This window comes from Hippocampus comes, unplaced genomic scaffold, assembly GCF_001891065.2.
Source record: "Hippocampus comes isolate QL1 unplaced genomic scaffold, H_comes_QL1_v1.1 scaffold135, whole genome shotgun sequence".
Lineage (NCBI taxonomy): Eukaryota > Metazoa > Chordata > Actinopteri > Syngnathiformes > Syngnathidae > Hippocampus > Hippocampus comes.
In genome coordinates, this window is record NW_017805583.1 from 787,592 (window position 1) to 806,898 (window position 19,307).

The 19,307-nt window shown below is 39.8% G+C and overlaps 1 protein-coding gene across 1 annotated transcript in view; it reads left to right on the forward strand.

Annotated features, from left to right (window-relative positions):
- Nucleotides 1-19,307, forward strand: part of adamts16 (ADAM metallopeptidase with thrombospondin type 1 motif, 16) — a 40,676-nt gene that overhangs the window by 9,411 nt on the left and 11,958 nt on the right. The window contains 14 exon segments of the mRNA XM_019880111.1: nt 822-1,224; nt 4,464-4,678; nt 5,349-5,432; nt 6,279-6,438; nt 7,382-7,487; nt 7,572-7,709; nt 10,418-10,571; nt 12,125-12,220; nt 14,717-14,865; nt 16,294-16,466; nt 16,661-16,791; nt 16,983-17,106; nt 17,650-17,894; nt 18,036-18,168. Coding sequence (XP_019735670.1) covers nt 822-1,224; nt 4,464-4,678; nt 5,349-5,432; nt 6,279-6,438; nt 7,382-7,487; nt 7,572-7,709; nt 10,418-10,571; nt 12,125-12,220; nt 14,717-14,865; nt 16,294-16,466; nt 16,661-16,791; nt 16,983-17,106; nt 17,650-17,894; nt 18,036-18,168 — 2,311 coding nt within the window.

Sequence of the window (19,307 nt, forward strand, 5' to 3'; positions counted from 1 at the left end):
GGGTGTGTTGCTTGGTGACGGCGGCCATTACGCGCCGAAACCTATTCCTCGATGGGGGAGATGGGGGCTGTTCGGCCAGACTCAGAAATCGACCAGCTTTTTGGGAACCTCACGAAATTCCCGATGGCCCCCACGCCCTTGCCGACAGCTTACCTGTGGCTTATTTCTAGTGCTCAGGCTGTTTTCTCCTGTGACAATTGGCAGAATAGAGTAAATAATAATTGTGAATAGTTTTGCAAGGAGTGTGTTAATCATTTGGAAATACAGCGTAAAGGAGTGAGTTGTGTTTACAGTTCTGCAAAATGAGTGCTGGGCACTCATATTGTGTGTTACAAAAGTTCAAACTTAGTACTGAGCACTGTTTGTGCTTTTGGATTTGAGAATTTGGGAGTGGTTTTGCAATAGACAACAATAGTTTTAGAAATTGTGCTGTAAGAATCACTGTCAGAGTCGAAGCAGTCAGAAAAAAATATATAGAATCTATATCTATCTATCTATATTATAGATAGATAGATAGATAGATAGATAGATAGATAGATAGATAGATAGATGATAATAATAATAATAATACATTACATTTATAAGCGCCTTTCAAAACACTCAAGGACACTTTACAATCAAAACAAGATAGATAGATAGATAGATAGATAGATAGATAGATAGATAGATAGATAGATCAGCTAGATAGATAGATAGATAGATCAGCCCTGATATTTTGGCTGATGAATGCATGGCTTTAATTCTGAAGAAATAAACATGGACTCTGTTTCATTGGTGAGAGCCACCTCTTTTAGGAAACTGACTTTGCATCTTGTCTCTAGTCAGGTTTGATTCGCACTCAAGATGCAGACTACTTCTTGAGGCCGGTGCCCCACCACTTGGCTCTGAAAGAGAACTTCTCAGCACCATCTCATCACCAGCCACACATCCTCTACAAGAGTGCCAGGGAGAGACGACATCACCCTCGGGTGTTTCAGAAGAGATCATCAGATTCAGCTCCTAACAAATCAAACAGGAGTTTTGCCACGAGAAAGCAAACCAAATTAAAGACTGATGAACAGGACCAAGGATGGCAGCAAAGTGATCATCCCAGCAACAGTAACAGACATGTTGACCAGCAGGAGCATCACAGCAGAGGAAATTACGACAGCAACCGTCGGCAAGATGATGACGACACTTACGAAGAGAAGCAGAGGCAACACTTCTGCGGAAGACGGAAGAAATGTATGTAAGGAAAACTTTTCATTGTGTTGTTTACATCGTCATGATACCAGGGCCATGCAGAAACACAAAGAGCCCCGTTAAGAGTTGAAGGAACAATGGATGTGAAAAAGTTGAAGTGACATTCACAAGGTCTTAAACGCCCCCTCTCATCCAATTCATTTTCTATACCGCTTTTTCTCACTCGGTTCGCGGGTGAGTCAGTGCTTTTTCCAGCTGCCGTTGGTCGTGACATGGCGTACACCTTGGCCTCGTTGCCAGTCAATCACAGGGCACAGATTGACAAACAAAAATTCATCCCCACATTTGCATCTGTCAACAATTTTAGTGCTTCAATTAACCTGATATCAATGGCTTTGAAATGTGGGAGCAAGAGAAGGGCCAGATTCGAACCTTGCAAAACCTTGAGTCAGCTGTGCTAACGACTACTTCACTACACTATTGAAGTTATCAGGTTATGCCGCGTTTCCATTCGCCACTTTCCTTTCCTATACAACAGGCTCGGGATGAGCTGGGGGTGGGATGAAATGGACTGCGCAAGTCTGCGCAATACACAATTCACACTCGCAGCATAACATGACACAAGTTGTGAGTCTTTGTAACAGAATTAAATCCTATCGTAGCATGAAACTGTAGAATCACAGATAATAATCTCAGCCCGTTATTTTGTGCAGTCATGACGCTTAAATGTGTGTGTGCATCCTTTGCATCGTTCTTAAAGGGGAAGTCAGTCTACAAATGCTCTTTACAATCATATGATATATGTGTCCCCACTACTTTGAACAACATTCTGAAGTCTAAACAACTTTAAACACGGCATTCTGATTAGTAGTGCGTTGGTGGAATATGAGTTAAGGAGCAAAATCCACACGTTTTTATCCATCTCAGGGCCCGTCCATGTTGCCACTTGTGATCAACTGAAACTGCCACCAGAGTTGCTCAGGGCTCAGGTAACAACCAATCAGGGCTGAGCTTCAGAAATCAGGGTGAGCAGTGACTGGTCATTACCTGAGTCCCGAGTAACTGTGATGTCATTTTCAGTCAACAAATGGCAAAATGGCCACTCCCTGAGATGGATAAAAATGGATGCATTTCTGCTTTATTCTTATTCCACAAATTCAATATGAATCAAAATACCGTGTTTAGACTAATGGGGCTGCATAAAACATTATTTTAAAGAAAATGTTTGTGTTGACTTCCCCTCTCAGAAAACATATATTGGTCAATGCCACATTCTTCTTCAAAAGTGCATCTGTTACCTTGCTGTGTTCGGGGTAACTCATGGGAAAATGATCACCAAACTCGCATGTGACAACACATTATACCAAGTACCATATGTCAGTTTATACTCTGGTTGAGATGACCTGTGAAAGGTTATGGGAAACCTGTGTAGTAGTTGAATAGTCGCTATGCACCACGATAAATGTTTAGGCTCGATCCATGACTTCAAGATCATTATACATTATCTGATCCCTGAGGTCTGAAGTGGTACCACCACCATTAACCTGCAGAGCTCCAGCTGTATGTCCCAAGTGGAAACAAACTGTGTTGTCATTCCCTGAGGATGACATCAGTGAACACCTGTGCTGCGTTTTAGTCACAAACCCACATTGGCGGATCCCCAGCTTACCGTCTATATAAGCAAACATTCAAGACAGAAAGTGTAAGTTGTTCATTGTAATAACTGGAATCAAGGAAGATTCAAATGTTTAAAATGAGTGAGGCTACTGCATGACTTTAAAGACATAGATTTAGTTGTATTCATTATATGTGGTGACAAACAAAATGAAATTAGATGGTTGGTTTCAGATTAAGGCCCTCTTGTCATACACAGGTGCCCAAATGCTTGGCGTAAAAATGGGTGCGTCCTCATATTCTTGTTGGGGCAAGTCAAGTTTACCATGTTTGGGAATTTGGTAGAGGGCGTTGCAACTCCCTGGGTGCTCTGGGGGACAGAGCTGATGCCCCAGGGGTTGACAATTTGGTGACAGAAAGTGCACTGCGCTCACCGTATAAACGGGCGTATCTCCATTTTCGGGACGGGGCAAGTCTAGTATAGCGTGTTTGTGCGTAACCACCTGCACCTCTCTAGAAAAATACCTAAAGAAAGAAAAAGTCACCAATGTGCACAATTTGACTGCGCTTTTGCTGGACTTTCGTTGGCACGAAATCAAGGCCCTAAATCTTTATCATTATAGCGCGTCTGTCCTTTGTTGCACAGGTAGATTTTCCATTATTATGATCTCATCAAGTAACAAACACCAACATGCATAGTGCAGGTTTAAACTATAACTAATCGTAGCAGAACATTGTGGCTACCAGAGTCAACAGAGCTATCGTAGATGATACACACACACACACACACACACACACACACACACACACACACACACACACACACACACACACACACAAGCTATGTCAACTGCACTGCAGCCGATAATCGCGAAATAAGACCATCAAAATATAAACTCCTCTCAGTTTGATGTAGCGCAGTGCCACATCACTGCAAACGACCACTAATATTAAACATACAACATGGTGAAATAAATACCTTTTCATTTGAAATTTAAACTGAGTATCATTTTCTTTAAAAAGGCATCATGTCAGAAAAATCCAAGTGCTGCATGCATACAGTCCACAGGAGGGCTTTCAATGTTGTTGGTGTACTGAATTTTGGAGCAGATAAGAGGGAAGCAATGTGTGGTAAGAGTTGTATAGCTTGCAACTCCCATTTCCAGCTGTTTTTTTTGTTAAAGTTGAAGTTCCAATTGCTTTAATTTGCTCATGATTTAGTTGCATCGTTTCAATATTTGGTTGTTTTTTTTTTCCCCCCCAGACATGCCGAAACCGAAATAAGACCATCAAAATATAAACTCCTCTCAGTTTGATGTAGCGCAGTGCCACCTCACTGCAAACTATCACTAATATTAAATATACAACATGGTTAAATAAATACCTTTTCATATGAAATTTAAATTGAATATCATTTTCTTTGGAAAGGCATCATGTCAGATACATCAAAGTGCTGCATGCAAACAGTCCACAGGAGGGCTTTCAGTGTTGTTGGTGTACTGAATTTTGGAGCAGATAAGAGGGAAGCAATGTGTAGTAAGAGTTGTATAGCTTGCAACTCCCATTTCCAGCTGTTTTTTGTTAAAGTTGAAGTTCCAATTGCTTTAATTTGCTCATGATTTAGTTGCATCGTTTCAATATTTGGTTGTTTTTTTTTTCCCCCCCAGACATGCCGAAACCTCCAAGAGAGCATCTCTCCCAGCTTCCAGATGAGTACAAGTTCTTTCCCAGGAACAAGAGGGCGATTATTGTAAAGGACCAAAATAATCCAAATCTAAATGTTGAGACACTGGTGGTAGTGGACAGAAAGATGATGGACAACCATGGCCATGAGAACATTACTACATATGTTCTAGATAGATAGATATAGATATACGTACAAGTATATAATACAAACAAATGCAATGTAATGCAATCATAATGACAATAATATCTTGTTTCTGCCACAACATGAATTTTGGTCATTATCGATATAAAGAAATCCTTTATTAGTCTCATAACGCATGCAACTACTATGTGAAAATGAAAACAAAGTGATTCACTGTAGCTGTTTTAGGATTTGACAATCTGTTATGTGTTTCGGGAGATCTCAAGTTTTAGTAAGTAGTTTTGATTGTCTTTTTGACCTCTGAGTTTTCACTTAAACTTGGAAACAAAACACAGTCCTGAGTCGAGACATGTGTCAGTGCAGGAAAAAGCCCAAACATCAGGAACATAAGGAAGGAATGTGAATTTCAAGATTAGATAAATGCAGAATGACAAGTACCTGTGGTATTTACTTGACCTGATTGAATGATATGGGTGAGTGAGGTCCCAAGATCAAGAGACCATTCAAGCTTTCTCATGAATGCCATAACATTAGGAACACCTGCACAGGCTCATGCCCAGAAAGTCTCATTTCTAATTGGCACCTGGGGTCTTTTTTTTCCATGTTAGGCCTGCCTTCTGATTGAATGAATGTTGGTGCTTGCTTCGTCATTTACGTCAGTCTGACAATTCATAAGGGAGGTGCCAGAGTCACTTCTTATAATGACTTATGTCGCTGTGTCTAGGTGTCAAGCCTCTTCAAAGATGGAACCATAGGAGGGAGCATCAATATCGTTATAGTGGGACTTGTGCTTCTTGATGAAGAGCAGGTGAGGATATGTGGAGGGCATATTTTTCCTTTCAAATGACACGACAAGGCTTTTCGACTAAAAACATAACAAAGACGAAGGAGCACCAGCCGCAGCTCATAGGTGCGGAGGCTATAAAATAGTGTGCAACAACTTTGCATTTCCCAATAAGAACAGGTGAAAACCACACACCCCCATTGTGGATTAGACTCTAATTTAAAAAAAAAAAAACCTCTCAAGTTAGTGAAATCATGAAAATCGATTTTTTTTCAGCCCTCCTACATATTAGTCAAGCTCCACTTCCTTCAGCCCCAGGAAAGAAAAAATCCTCACGTTGTGCCTGGTATCTGGTATTTGTTTGATATTTGTTTTTTTTTTTATTGGCTGTAGTTTATAGTGTTGTAGAACTACATCCATATCATAATGTACGATATGTTTCATATACAGTACAGTGGACCCCCACCTACTAGTGTTTCGGCGCCTGAGGACTCCCATATTCACTGATTAGTTGGTTTGTTCAATATTAAATTTTTTTTTTCTTTTCACCTCAATTTACCACCGTTTTTCATGGAAGGCACACATTGAATCTTCATCGCCGTTTTTTTTAAAACATTTTTTGAAGCATTTCAAAGGGCGACAATTATACACAGATTTTCGCTTTTCAATCAATTCCTATCCCACATGAATAGTAGTGTGAATCAAAACTGGACAGGAAGCTTTTTATAAGCTCGGGAAATTGATCACTGGAGATGGTGCAGGCCAGTGTACATAACGAAGTCTGGTTTACTGTATGTACTTACGATTCAATCATAATTTCTACAATTAACTGTAATCGTCATCCCTCTCATTGCTACCCTTATGTCCCAGGATGGATTGGTGATCAGTCACCATGCAGACCACACACTGAACAGTTTCTGCCAGTGGCAGTCTACTCTTGGAGGCCAGGAGGGTCAGCGCCATGACCACGCCATTCTACTCACTGGACTTGACATCTGCTCATGGAAGAATGAACCCTGTGACACTCTGGGTACATCTTTGTCACTGTCATTGCACTCCTTAAAACTATATATTTAACTGTGAATTAAGAATAAATAATGGGGGGCATTCTCTCAAAAATGTAAAGGGCACAAAAAAAAAACACATCAATCACATATCATAGAGTGAAACTGAAAATACATCAGGTTAACTTGTTTTCATGTCACAACAATGTCAACTCTCCTCATCATTTATTTACAACGCTTATAAGCCACAAACTTTCTTCCTTTACATTTCCCTCTGTCTGGGAAGATGCCCCTGTCCTTTGTCACATGGTGTGACACTCAATAACAGATGTTGAAAATATGAAATAGATAAATATGTTTTCTAATTCAATAAAATAGAAATAGGCTCACACAGAACAAACAATCAAATGAATTTCTCTGTTTTAAAAACATAATTACTGCCAGAATTTGCATAACATAACATACCCGTTCGATAAAATCATCGGTCTTGAATTCATTTAGGTGATTGCTGTTTTTACTTAGACCATCGAGCATTGTTTATTGTATTATAAATTGAATATGTGCACGCACAGCCACACAGAAACACAGAAACACTCAATGTAACACAATGAATTTTGAGTGAGTGGTATCTAATAAAACAGCTTGTTTGCGGTGATGACAATCCAACGACAGTATTTTCCTTCATTTGAAAAAAAAAAAACGCAGAGAGAAACACACATAGAACAAACAACGTGTGTGTGGGGGGGGGCAGCTCTTGCAAACAAGTGTCTGTACAGTATTTTTGTTAATCTTCAAGTTGTTCTAGAGGAGCTTGATAGCACTGTTAATTGTCATGGAGTTTAACCATGTCAAAATATAATGTGTGACTTGTTTAATGTATAGTTAGGTATTGTGCAATAATTTTCATCCACATATTTCAGGAAATTGCTATTTCTATTTGTATTAGCAAATTGTCACACTTTTTTTCAGGTTTTGCCCCTATAAGTGGGATGTGCAGCAAGTACCGTAGCTGCACCATTAATGAGGACACAGGTCTAGGATTGGCATTCACCATTGCCCATGAATCTGGACATAAGTAAGGACTATCTGCCATGATAACAAATTGACAAATTGTTTGTTTTTTTCAACTACACAAATGCCTTTTGTGTTCATTCTTTAGTTTTGGAATGGTCCATGATGGTGAAGGAAACATTTGTAAGAAGTCAGAAGGCAACATCATGTCGCCCACATTAGCGGGACACAATGGTATCTTCTCATGGTCTGCATGCAGCCGCCAGTACCTCAGCCGCTTTCTCAAGTAAGAAAAGACAATTATTACGATTACTGATTGATATATATATATATATTGGTATATAGATAGATAGGTATAGATATATGTAGGCTGCAGTTGTTTGCATGCTGTGCGTTTGTGCTGTAACTTTTTCACACATGCCTTGTTGGGTACGGATACGGAGAGAAAAGGCCAACAGGCCTTGCTTGCTTATGTGTATAGACACACACACACACACACGCACACACACACACACACAAGCATGCACAAACTCATCTTCCATGCTAAAGCGGTATGGTCACTGCAATAATCCTTTCTAAAATATTTTGTCAGACTGCTGCTGTGTTTAAGTTTTCCGTCTAAGAGTCAGTGATATCACTTACTGGAAATCCCCTACTTGTCTGAATCCAGGTGACCTAGCTTTTTCCTCTCCAAATTCAGTGCTAATACATTTAAAAATTGATTGCGTTTGGCAGAATGTCGTGTTCCCTTGGCAACACATAGACCATCAACCGTGAAGCATAATGTGGCTCTCGATTAGGATGTCATTCCAGTGTTCAGGGGACAACCGAGTTTATGTATAATTGCAGAGTTAGACGTTTTACATTATGATACTTTACAGCCTGACATGGCAAGAATTTCTTGTTTGTATCTTTATATATTGGAGAATATTTGTCCTATGCACGTGACAGTAGTTCAGATGATCACAAAAACTGTTCATGATGACACTATTGCAATATACTGTCATACAAGCACAATTTTACTTCTTTACATGCTATTACTTAAAAGGCCTGGACCAACCTTTAGATCTGCGGTGACCAACCTTTTTGAAACGAAGGGTTACCGGTACTTCTTGGATACTCATTCATGCGAAAGGCTACCAGTTTGATACACACTTCTGAAATAGCAAATTTGCGAAAATTACCTTTTATTCTTTATCAATGGTACGCTTATATGTGGTTATTAATAATATTTTGTGACGAAACTGATCATGTTAATGAGTTCTCATGATATTTAGGAAACAAATTAATATCAATCTATAAAACTTTATTTCGATAAGTCTCTGCCATTGTTTACATTTTCAAATGATCACTGCGACATTTTTTTGAGAGAATCATTATGTCCCGTCACTGGTGAGCTATTTTTAGAAAATCATTTTGGTGATGTGACCATTGCATTAAAAATTGCAGGAACAATTCATAAGTTTGCTCGGTGTGTTTTATTGTTACATCAAGGTGTCAAGGGACTGCAGATGGAAACCCGCCAATGGCTCGAATCTGGCATATTTACATGCAAATTTTATTTATTTGAATTGTCACTTAAAATAAAATATACTGAATAAGTTATTTAAATAGACATACCGTATTTTCCGCACTATAAGGCGCTTCGGAGTATAAGGCGCACCTTTAATGAATGGCCTACTTTAAAACTGTTTTCATATATAGGGCGGACCGCATTATAAAGTGCAGAGAATAGAAGCTACAATAGTGGCTGCAGTTGCATTATGCATCCACTAGATAGAGCTATGCTAAAGGAATATAGTACAATACCATACAAGACAGCTTTATTTATATAGAGTTTTCACAACCGCTGCAGCTGTAACAAAGCGCTTTACAGAACCTTTTAAATACTGCGTCCAAGAAATCTGAATATTGATCCATATATAAGGCACATTGGATAATAAGGCGCTCTGTCGGCTTTTGAGAAAATGGAATGCTTTTTGGTGCGCCTTGTTGTGCAGAAAATACGGTACATCTATCTTAGGTTAAATGTTCTGTGAAGCGCTTTGTTAGTTACACCTGTTGTGAAAGTGCTACTCCATATAAATAATGATGCTGCTATTGTTTTGCTCTTACTCACCTGTTTTTCTTCTGCATAAGTTTTAATACGGAAATGTTTTTGTATTTTAAAAAAAAATTGAGTCTAACATTAAACTCTAAAGTTAAGTAGTTTATCTTGCAGAAAAAATAAAAACGACAATACTGTATCTTGTGGGCGGCGTGGGATCTATTCCGGCATCCACCGTGACCCTGTTCCGGATGGATGGGTGTGTCTTGTCCGCGTTTTTTTTTTTTTTCCTTCCAAACATGGATAAAGTATGACATTGTGGTTTTGTAATTATATGTTAGATTATACAAAGTATGTTCTAAAACTTGATTGATGAAAAACAATTTAAAATGCAAATAGTTGCATAAACATTGAACAATGGAATTGCTCACTCTTCTTGGAATTTTCCCTGCTGTATCATGGTTGGCCATGTTTGTTTGGCCTTTTGTTGCAAGGCATATTTTATGAAGTACTTTTCATCTTTTTTTTTTTTTAATCCCAAGCACCTCGAAATATGAAGTATATCAGTCATGCTCACAAAGTCTTTGCTTATCTATATCGGTGGTGGCCAGCGTACTTGAGTCTGAGCTTGGTCAAAAAAGTGAATGGAAAAACAACCCACAAACAACTGGTAGCTGTGCAACAAAGGCACACATTGTGACAGTAAGAAAAAGACTGAAATACGTAAATACATTTTCACGCAAATTGTAAATGGAGGTGAGTGCTTTTGATAGTGTAGCAGAGGAACCTTTGAAGGCCTTCAGTGTACAGTGCTGATTTATCAATTGATGTATCAATTTGAATTTCACAATCAAATCAGGATAACCTCTTTATCAAATGCAAACTACTGACTGGGAAAGAACAAGGACAGACACTGATGTATTCTGCCCTCGTCTACTTTTTGCCAGCTCGGCCCAGGCTTTGTGCCTATCAGATGAACCCAGCGGAGTCAAGGAGTATCGTTATCCTGAGAAGCTGCCAGGCGAGCTGTATGATGCAGACACACAGTGCAAATGGCAGTTTGGTGAAAAGGCCAAGCTCTGCACCCTTGATTTTAAAAAGGTACTTTTTTTTTTTTTTTTTTTTAATACATCACATAGCCTGTGCATCCCCTCTGTGAACTGTCACCTTACCGTGGAGGAGGGGTTTGTGTGTCCCAATGATCCCAGGAGCTAAGTTGTCTGGGGCTTTATGTGTTACATAAACATGTCATCCTCCCAACATGCTTGTCTAAACACCTAAACATTACAATGCTTCAGCCTTATTTCGGCAATGAACTATTTTTTTTGGTTTCTCATGGTTTTGTTCTTGTATTATCTTCAGTTGTGCCTGAATGCACTTTCTCCGCTCATGCCCCTGGTAGCACCGAGGTGCTTGAGCCCAGAGTTCTAAGCAACACCTGCAGTCTTGGCCTGTCCCGATATTTGTCACTCATGAAACAAAAGGACAAGAATCAGCTTCCCAGCTGCAGTTTATTGCCCTATGAGATCATGTATTGCCATTTTTGGAAGGCAATTGAAAATGGTCTCTTTGCTAAGAGAGTATGAAGCTAAAAAATGGTAGGCTCTGGAAAACACCATAGATTCGATACTGCACTGTGTTGTTAAGGTTTGCTTTTCCTATATTTTAATCTCATGATCAGCTCAATGATACAAGGAATTTTATTGTCCAACACACATATACACATGATATGGTAGGAAATACAATACCTGAGATCCCACATGGGATTGATGAAATAATCACCAGAAAGGGCATACTGACATGGGGAGTGAATATCTCAGCTCATAAACTGCCATTCACTATTTGTTCACTCCCACTATGTCTCACTTGATCTCTTCCACTTTTGCAATTTTTTTAGTCTTAAACAAGCTAAACAGCTGGACAAATAGACCTTATGATGGACTCCAGGGTGGCTCTTAAGGGGAAAGGTGCTGACGACGAGGTGCCTGTCAGCATCTGTGCTGCTTTGTCAAACTCCGATGCAGTCGTTCAGATAGTAAGGGAGTGGAATTGCTGAAAAGTAGCAGACTATGTTTTTCTGGCAACATGATCTGGGAAACCATACAGCGCTCTTCCAGACCACTGCTGAGAAACACAACCAGTAGATCATGTGAATTGAATGTTTTATTATTCTTGTGATTGCACATTATTATTTCTTTGTTTCTCTCTGTATCTGTAGCCAGCAATTCAAATGAATGTTCATTGAAAGTGACCCTCTTCACTCAGTGTTGTTTTCTTCTTGCATATATAGGATTGTGCGAAAGAATTATATCCTTATCAGATGTCTCAAACGTCACTCCTCAGTTGAGTGTGCAAATTCCACTAAACCAAGACCAGTGTCATATTTGTAGTTGTGCATCCACTTGTCAGTTAGTAGGCTGCTTTCTGGTAGGTGGACGATGATAAGTGGATAACCGGTTCCATTTACCTCGCCTCTTGCCTGAGGGGAGAGAATGGAAGAAGGTCTGTGTGGGATGTGCTGGGTGCTGCAGGATGTAATGCCATTCCCATTGCTTCTGTGTAATTGAGTTTTTAACTAGGGGTGGTAGTCATCATACTTCTATCATTTGGAGATGAGACTAAAACAGCAGAAATGTCCTTTGTTTTTCTTCCAGGATATCTGCAAGGCTCTTTGGTGTCACCGCATCGGGAGGAAGTGTGAGACCAAGTTCATGCCCGCAGCTGAAGGCTCTTCCTGTGGACCTGATATGGTGACTAAAAATTTGTTTACATTATGGCTGCACAATATATTGACAAATATCTTTAGTGCGATACTGGTCCATATAATATCCATATCACAAAGGCGTGCAATCATTTTTATATGAAACTGTATGCATTTGTCAGACTTCGACCAATCAGATGCAACCTCAAATGCACATCACCATCCAATAATTGAACAGTATCTAGGGGCATTACAATTAATTCGCTAATAACGCATTGCTTATTTTCCTTAGGTACACATTTTAAATCTTCTTCTTCTTCTTCTTCTCCTTTCGGCACATCCCTATTCAGGGGTCGCCACAGCGAGTCAGTAATTTCCATCCGCCCCTGTAAACCGTCCTACCAACTCGCATGGTCGTCTTGGCAAAAGTTTTACGCCGGATGCCATTCCTGACGCAACCCTCCCCATTTCTCCGGGCTTGGGACCGGCACTGGGGAACAGTGCACCCCCAGGGGAGGGCACTGCCCCCCAGCGGCTGGGTTAGGTACACATTTTAAATATCACAATAATATTGCTATCGCTATATTCAACACCCGCATTGCATATCACTGTTTTTCCAATATTGCGCAGCCCTTGTTAGAATTGAAACTCTATGGGTGATACATTCTGACAATATTAATCAACTAAAGCACAGCATCATATGGCATCATCATGTATACAAACTTCAATGATGTTGTGATGTGTAAAACAAAAAACAGAATACACTAATTTGGAAAATTCTTTTTTAACTCGTCCAATTCAATAAACAACAATTGTGGCCACTCAAACCAACATGTAGTTATAGGTAGAAAATAAGAACAACAAACGTTGTTTAGAAGTACATCTCTGGTTGGTTAATACAAGCGTGTGATTTCATGGCACCATCTCAACAAAGAAATCTAACTTCGGTGGGGAAAAAAAAATGACACAAAAGACAACTGGATATTTGAAAGTGGTGTCCTTCGGATTTACATTGCAGGTGCAAAGGTTTGAATTGAATGAATTTTAGTGGTGATTTTTCTTTCAGGGAATTAAGGGTGCCGAACATACTTTCTTCTTTGAAGGGATATTACTCAGGGACACAATGCTATGAAAGACAAACGGTAAACAGGACATACTCCTGTATCCCCCCAAAATTGGCCCAATTTTGTGGAAAAAGTCAAGTTCTATAAAAGCATGGTTGGATCAATTTGACGTGCAGAAACAGTCATGATTCCACTACCACTTGTGTAATATTCACAAATTAAAAAAACAAAGCAACATGTTTTTTATTATAATGTTCAAGGAGCAGCTGCAACTGCTTTGCCACTGATGTTTGAAAAAATATGCTCGTGGGATCAGTGTGCTGCAATGAAAACCCTGTGCGAAAGGGAACATCCCCACCTATTACAACATGGATCATCCCAAAGGCCAGTTTCCTGTGACGTCTGATGCCATCTTTACGCAAAGAGATCCAATTCATGATCTAAACCGGCTGTGACAGGAGTCTAAATTTCAGAATGCGTTCTAACATGACATGCAGGGATTTGAAGCAAGGTCACACTACTTTTGAAAAATGTAACTGCTTTGTGTTTTGACTTTTTTTTTCATCTATAAATTCTAAACACGTCCATTGGTCTCTGACAAAGCATCCACATGACATCCAACCTACCATCCATGCTTGGGCTGGCTGAATGGATCGCATGTGATAATGCAGAGTGGTGGTAACAGTGAACCTCAGTGAAACCTGACCTCTTGTCTACTTGATCATTTAAAACACAAGACTAAATGCATTTGTGACAACTGTTGAAATAAAACAGAGTTCTGGCTTTTCAGTTCAGAAGACAAAAGACGCCCAAAGTAGCACTAAATATTGCATGTTTATTCTAAAAGGAAATTATAAAGCATGCTTTGATTGATTAATATGTGGTTCCAAGCATCGTTTCGAGTCACTCAGTATCAGCCACGATTAAAATAAATTCTAATGGGAAATTACATCTGAAGAATATCTTGTCTGGTAATAAAACAGCCATTAGAGACAGTGAATAAGGAGCCCAAAATATGTTTGACCACCCTTGAGTTGACATCTGCTTCCAAAACTTGTACATTGTAGTAATTTTTGTGGGCTACTATTGTTTGCTTTGCTTTTGAATGTTGGTAACTGCTGTGTCTTTGCTTGTGTGAATCCCATTGAGTTGCCTTGTGTATGAAATGTGCTATATCAACTGCCTTTCCTTGCCTGGCCTATGGTGATGATATGTTGACAACCTAATGCAGGGGTAGGGAACTCCGGTTCCTGGAGAGCCATATCCTGCCTATTTTAGAACCTTCCCGACTCCAACACACCTGATTCAATTGCTCATGATCGTTTCAGGCCTCAACAGCGCTTGCTGATGAGCTGATCATTGGAATCAGGTGTGTTGGAATAGGGGAGGGATCTAAAACAGGCAGGATATGGCTCTTGAGGAACCGGAGTTCCCTACCCCTGACCTAATGCATCGTCAAAATGCATTTATCATCTTCCCAGTGGTGTCGAAGGGGTCAGTGTGTGAAACACGGTGATGAGGGCCCGAGGCCCCAGCACGGCCAGTGGTCAGAGTGGTCGGCTTGGTCTGTCTGCTCGCGAACTTGCCAAAGTGGTGTCACCTATCGGGATCGGCACTGCAATAAACCGAAGTAAGTGATAGCACAATACACAACTTTACTTTCATGTACAACAGTGAAAAAAAAGCTTCACAAAAACCTGAAATCTCTAAAACTTGACTTGTCGAAGGCAAAATTGAAATTTTGAATGGGAACCATTGTGATAAAGAGACTGTGGTAGGTAAGCATCACTTCGTACAATGCTTTGCAACCTTTACTGAACCGAGACACCAATTTCACATGAGGTAAATCTCACAGCAGACCATCAACCCAAAATGTTGCCCCCTCAAAAAATACATAAAAAATAAAAGAAAAGTATATATATATATATATATATATATATATATATATATATGTGTGTGTGTGTGTGTGTGTGTGTGCGTGTGCGTGTGCGTGCGTGTGTATGAATCCTGCAGTACCATTTAGTTTCTTCACAGATTTACTACCCAGTGTGAAATCAAGGCATGCTGAGTTAAACACGAAGCTGAAGGAAGCCATGACTCATTTTGGTGTATGAATGGCAACAAGAGTGTATACTAGCTTATTTTACCTTTTGCCATCTGATGAACGAGCATTTAATTGTTCATTTCATTATTGGTCACTTGAATACAGTAGATAAAAAAAGATATATTGTGAAGATACGTGAAATTGGATAATTTGATGGTCTGTCATGGCACACAAGCGTTCCGTTGGGTTTTTATATTCGAGGTGTCATCAGGACTCGTGTTACAAAATATATGTTTCAAACCCAAACTACTTCTTCAATGACTTTGTTTGTCAGTTTCATTGTAATTTGTCAACTACTTCATAATAGTTGCAAAACTTCCAATCATTGATCCATTGATTACTTTTGCTGTGGATTTTAAATATGAACAAATATGGAACACAGCAAACGAATTTGGATAGTTTTCTCGTCTCTAGCTTTTTAAGTTGAAGGTTGCAGTCTGCCTGTACTGTATACCATTTGCTACTGTATGAGTCACGTGACTTTTTGCATATGCTCTTATCTAGTCACTTACTCGCTTGCTCATAAATCACTTGGGAATATTTGCATAGCTACTCAGCCATTGAGTCTTCTATCAAAACCTGAGGCGTCCTCTTTATCAGGTCTTGCCAAGGTTCTGACAAATGACGGGTTAAAGTAGACGGAGACAGGAGGTGGAGGGGGAGCATATGTTGGAGAGAAGACAGAGATAGGCATAGATAGAAAGGCTTAGTGGGTGAGAAAATGTATTCAGGTGATGAAATGTGGCGATCCAAAGCAGGAAACAAAAGAAGGGTGTCAAAGAGTAAAGAAAACACGTAAGTGCCTGTGACCTTAAAGAGGATGTAACTGAAGGATCAGTGGGCTGGGCATAGACACGTGTGAGCCAGAGTACTTTACCAGTCCAACACGAATTTAGACTTTGACATCAGATGATTTGAAAGTACTCATGATCTGAGTTTGGTTTCCTGTTACAGACCAGCTTATGGAGGAAAGTTCTGCGAAGGCTCCTCTCGGTCATATAAGCTGTGCAACACTCACGATTGCCCCCAAAATGCCGTTGATTACAGAGCACATCAATGTGCTGAGTTCAACAGCAAACAGTTCAGAGGATGGCACTACACCTGGAGACCATACACGAGAGTGGACGGTAAGATGATATTCTTTTTTCACATCAGAGGGGACAAAAGTCACCTCAAAATCAGTTCAAGAATCAGTTCAAGAATTGCTTTTTCATTAGCCAACTTAGTGTCCCCGTATCCTGAACAAGAAATTTTGGACCTCGTGATGGAGGCTTGTTCTTTGAAACTGTGCTCAAAAGTGACAATTATTCTCCCCAACCAGATCAAGACATATGCAAGCTTTACTGCTTTGCTGAAGGTTATGACTTTTTCTTTGCCCTGGCCAGCAAAGTCAAAGATGGTACACTTTGCTCACAGGACAGCTCTAACGTCTGCATCGATGGCCTGTGTGAGGTAATCGTTTTCCTTCTTCCAGGTATGTCATGTTTCAAACATAGTCATCACGTGTTGCCGTGTTTTGAAGACAACAATGGAAGGGAACTGCACTCAAGATATTTCTCCTTTGTTCACAAATGATTTAAACGCTCTAAGTGAATACTGTACATAATGAGGGATGAATATGACAACAGAGTTTTGTTCAACAGAGAGTGGGCTGTGACCGTGTGTTGGGGTCCTCAGCTGCACTCGATGTTTGTGGGGTGTGTAAAGGAGACAACTCCACCTGTAAGACCTACAAAGGACAGTACACAAAGCAGCATCATACTCACCGTAGGTCATTTTTCGATTTTTTTTTTTTTTTAAACCAATATTGTATTATTTGGTGGCTAACGCACAAGCAATTTGTATGATACAGGTACCTTTTAGTTTGGAGGGTTCTTTGCCAGTGCATTTTGTGTTTTTCTTATTTTACGTAGTATTACATTATCGGAGTTTATCTCAGCAGGTGAGATATTTGCATATTTGGGAAAAATAACAATATTGTAAAAGGACACTGTAGTTTTATTGAATCTTCAAAAATCCAAACAAATACATGTTATACGTTTTATACTATTGTATTTTTGATACATTTTAATAACATTAAAAAAAAGTAAGAACATAAAGAAGAAACTGTTTTCATGTTTATTAAAAAGTGCCTTCATTCTTTTCATTGAATAGTACTTTTAAAAGGTACATTATACAGTCGGTATAATTTCAAAACACTTTGACTTTGGGCTTGCAGCTTTACTAAGTTTGTAGTGACAGAGTCAATTTCGATTATCTGTATTTTGTCTGCACCACATCCTGACTTTATTTTGCTGTGCTTTCTGACAGAGTACTATGGTGTGGTCACCCTTCCAGCAGGGGCTCGCTCTATTCGCGTTGTAGAATTGAATACATCAAGCTCCTACTTGGCAATGAGGGACACCCAGAAGCGTTACTACCTGAATGGACATTGGACGGTGGACTGGCCAGGCAGACATCCAATCGCGGGAGCCATTTTTGAATATAAAAGACCTTACAACAGACCAGAGAGCCTCATATCAGCTGGACCCATTAATGAGACTCTGGTTATTGAGGTAATTAATTGGTTCTCTGTGGTCGAACCGTAGATCTATTGTTTAGATATAAGTTTTTGTGCAGCAAATTTCAGCTATTTTTGGTTTTGTTTAGTTTTGTCTTCACTTACATTGCACTTGTCATGTGTTGCATTCTTTCAGATATTGTTGCAAGGTTTGAACCCAGGTGTACATTGGGAATACACTCTGATGAAAACTGAAGCAAGGAATCAAATCAAACACAATTACACATGGGCCATCATACGCTCCAAGTGCTCGGCATCATGTGCTGGAGGTACATTTATTTACTTTTTACATGACAAACGTCAAAACTGTAATCCAGGGATATGAAAACTAAATGATGGAAGGGGCCACAATTTTTCATCAGCAATACTCCGTGGCCACAAAGGAAGGACCACATACGTCCTAACCAGATGTATAACAAAAATGCCATTTTAAATATTGACAACATTTGTACATATGTCTGCTTTTACTGACCCGATTTACATTTTAATATTTTAATGTATTTCCTTTTTCACAATACATTTCTCAATGCATGTATGAAAGTTCGAGCCTTGCCATTTCTGCCATTAAGTGGTCAATGATGATAGCACAACTTAAAACTATTCTCTGGAAACCTGCTATTCGTGGGTGCTAGGGACCGGGCTGGCCCGCGAATAGCAAAAATCCACATCGGGTTGACCCCAACTGAAATGTATTGCAAAACATTATTATGATAATTTATTTGTATCCCCCCCAGAAATATTGTGATAAACCTCCAATATATATTTTCCCTTAAAAACGGGGGGTTCTCCCTGACCCAGAAACACCCCTTAAAAGAAATATATTTATTTAAAATATTGAAAAAGTATGCAGGCCGCAAGTCTAGCGCAGTCTGACTGAGCGCAGGGGTGAAATTTTCTTTCGTTTTTGATATTTTGCGAGACTTTGCATCGGTAAAAATGTGTGTAACCGGGCATTTGTGCTTTTGAGCGCTCTTGTGGGATGAAATGTAGTTTTTTCAGGGCCAGTCCTCGCAGCATCCCTCATTTGCATCAAAACCAATGGAGTACAGAGCGTACGCCCGAGTACGATGTGCTTGACCTGAGTATACCAAAATTACACTCGCTGGAGTTCGTGCATGACATTGGCACATAAACTGCAATATCTCCCCTTCCGGATGACGGAGTCGGCCATATGTGTGACGTTCAATTTGAGAAGGCCTTGCACCGCTCGATTGTGCGACCATGTGTGACTCTCCCATCAACAATCATGTTTCAGCATGCGACCTTCGCATCCCGTAGCCGACTATATTTTCGGTGCATGATCGGCCCATCAACGAAAACTGCACCGCGTGACCGACACACCGTCCCTCACTACTCCTTCCACACCATTCCCCACCCAACCCCATTGACAATTATTTTTTGGTAAGCG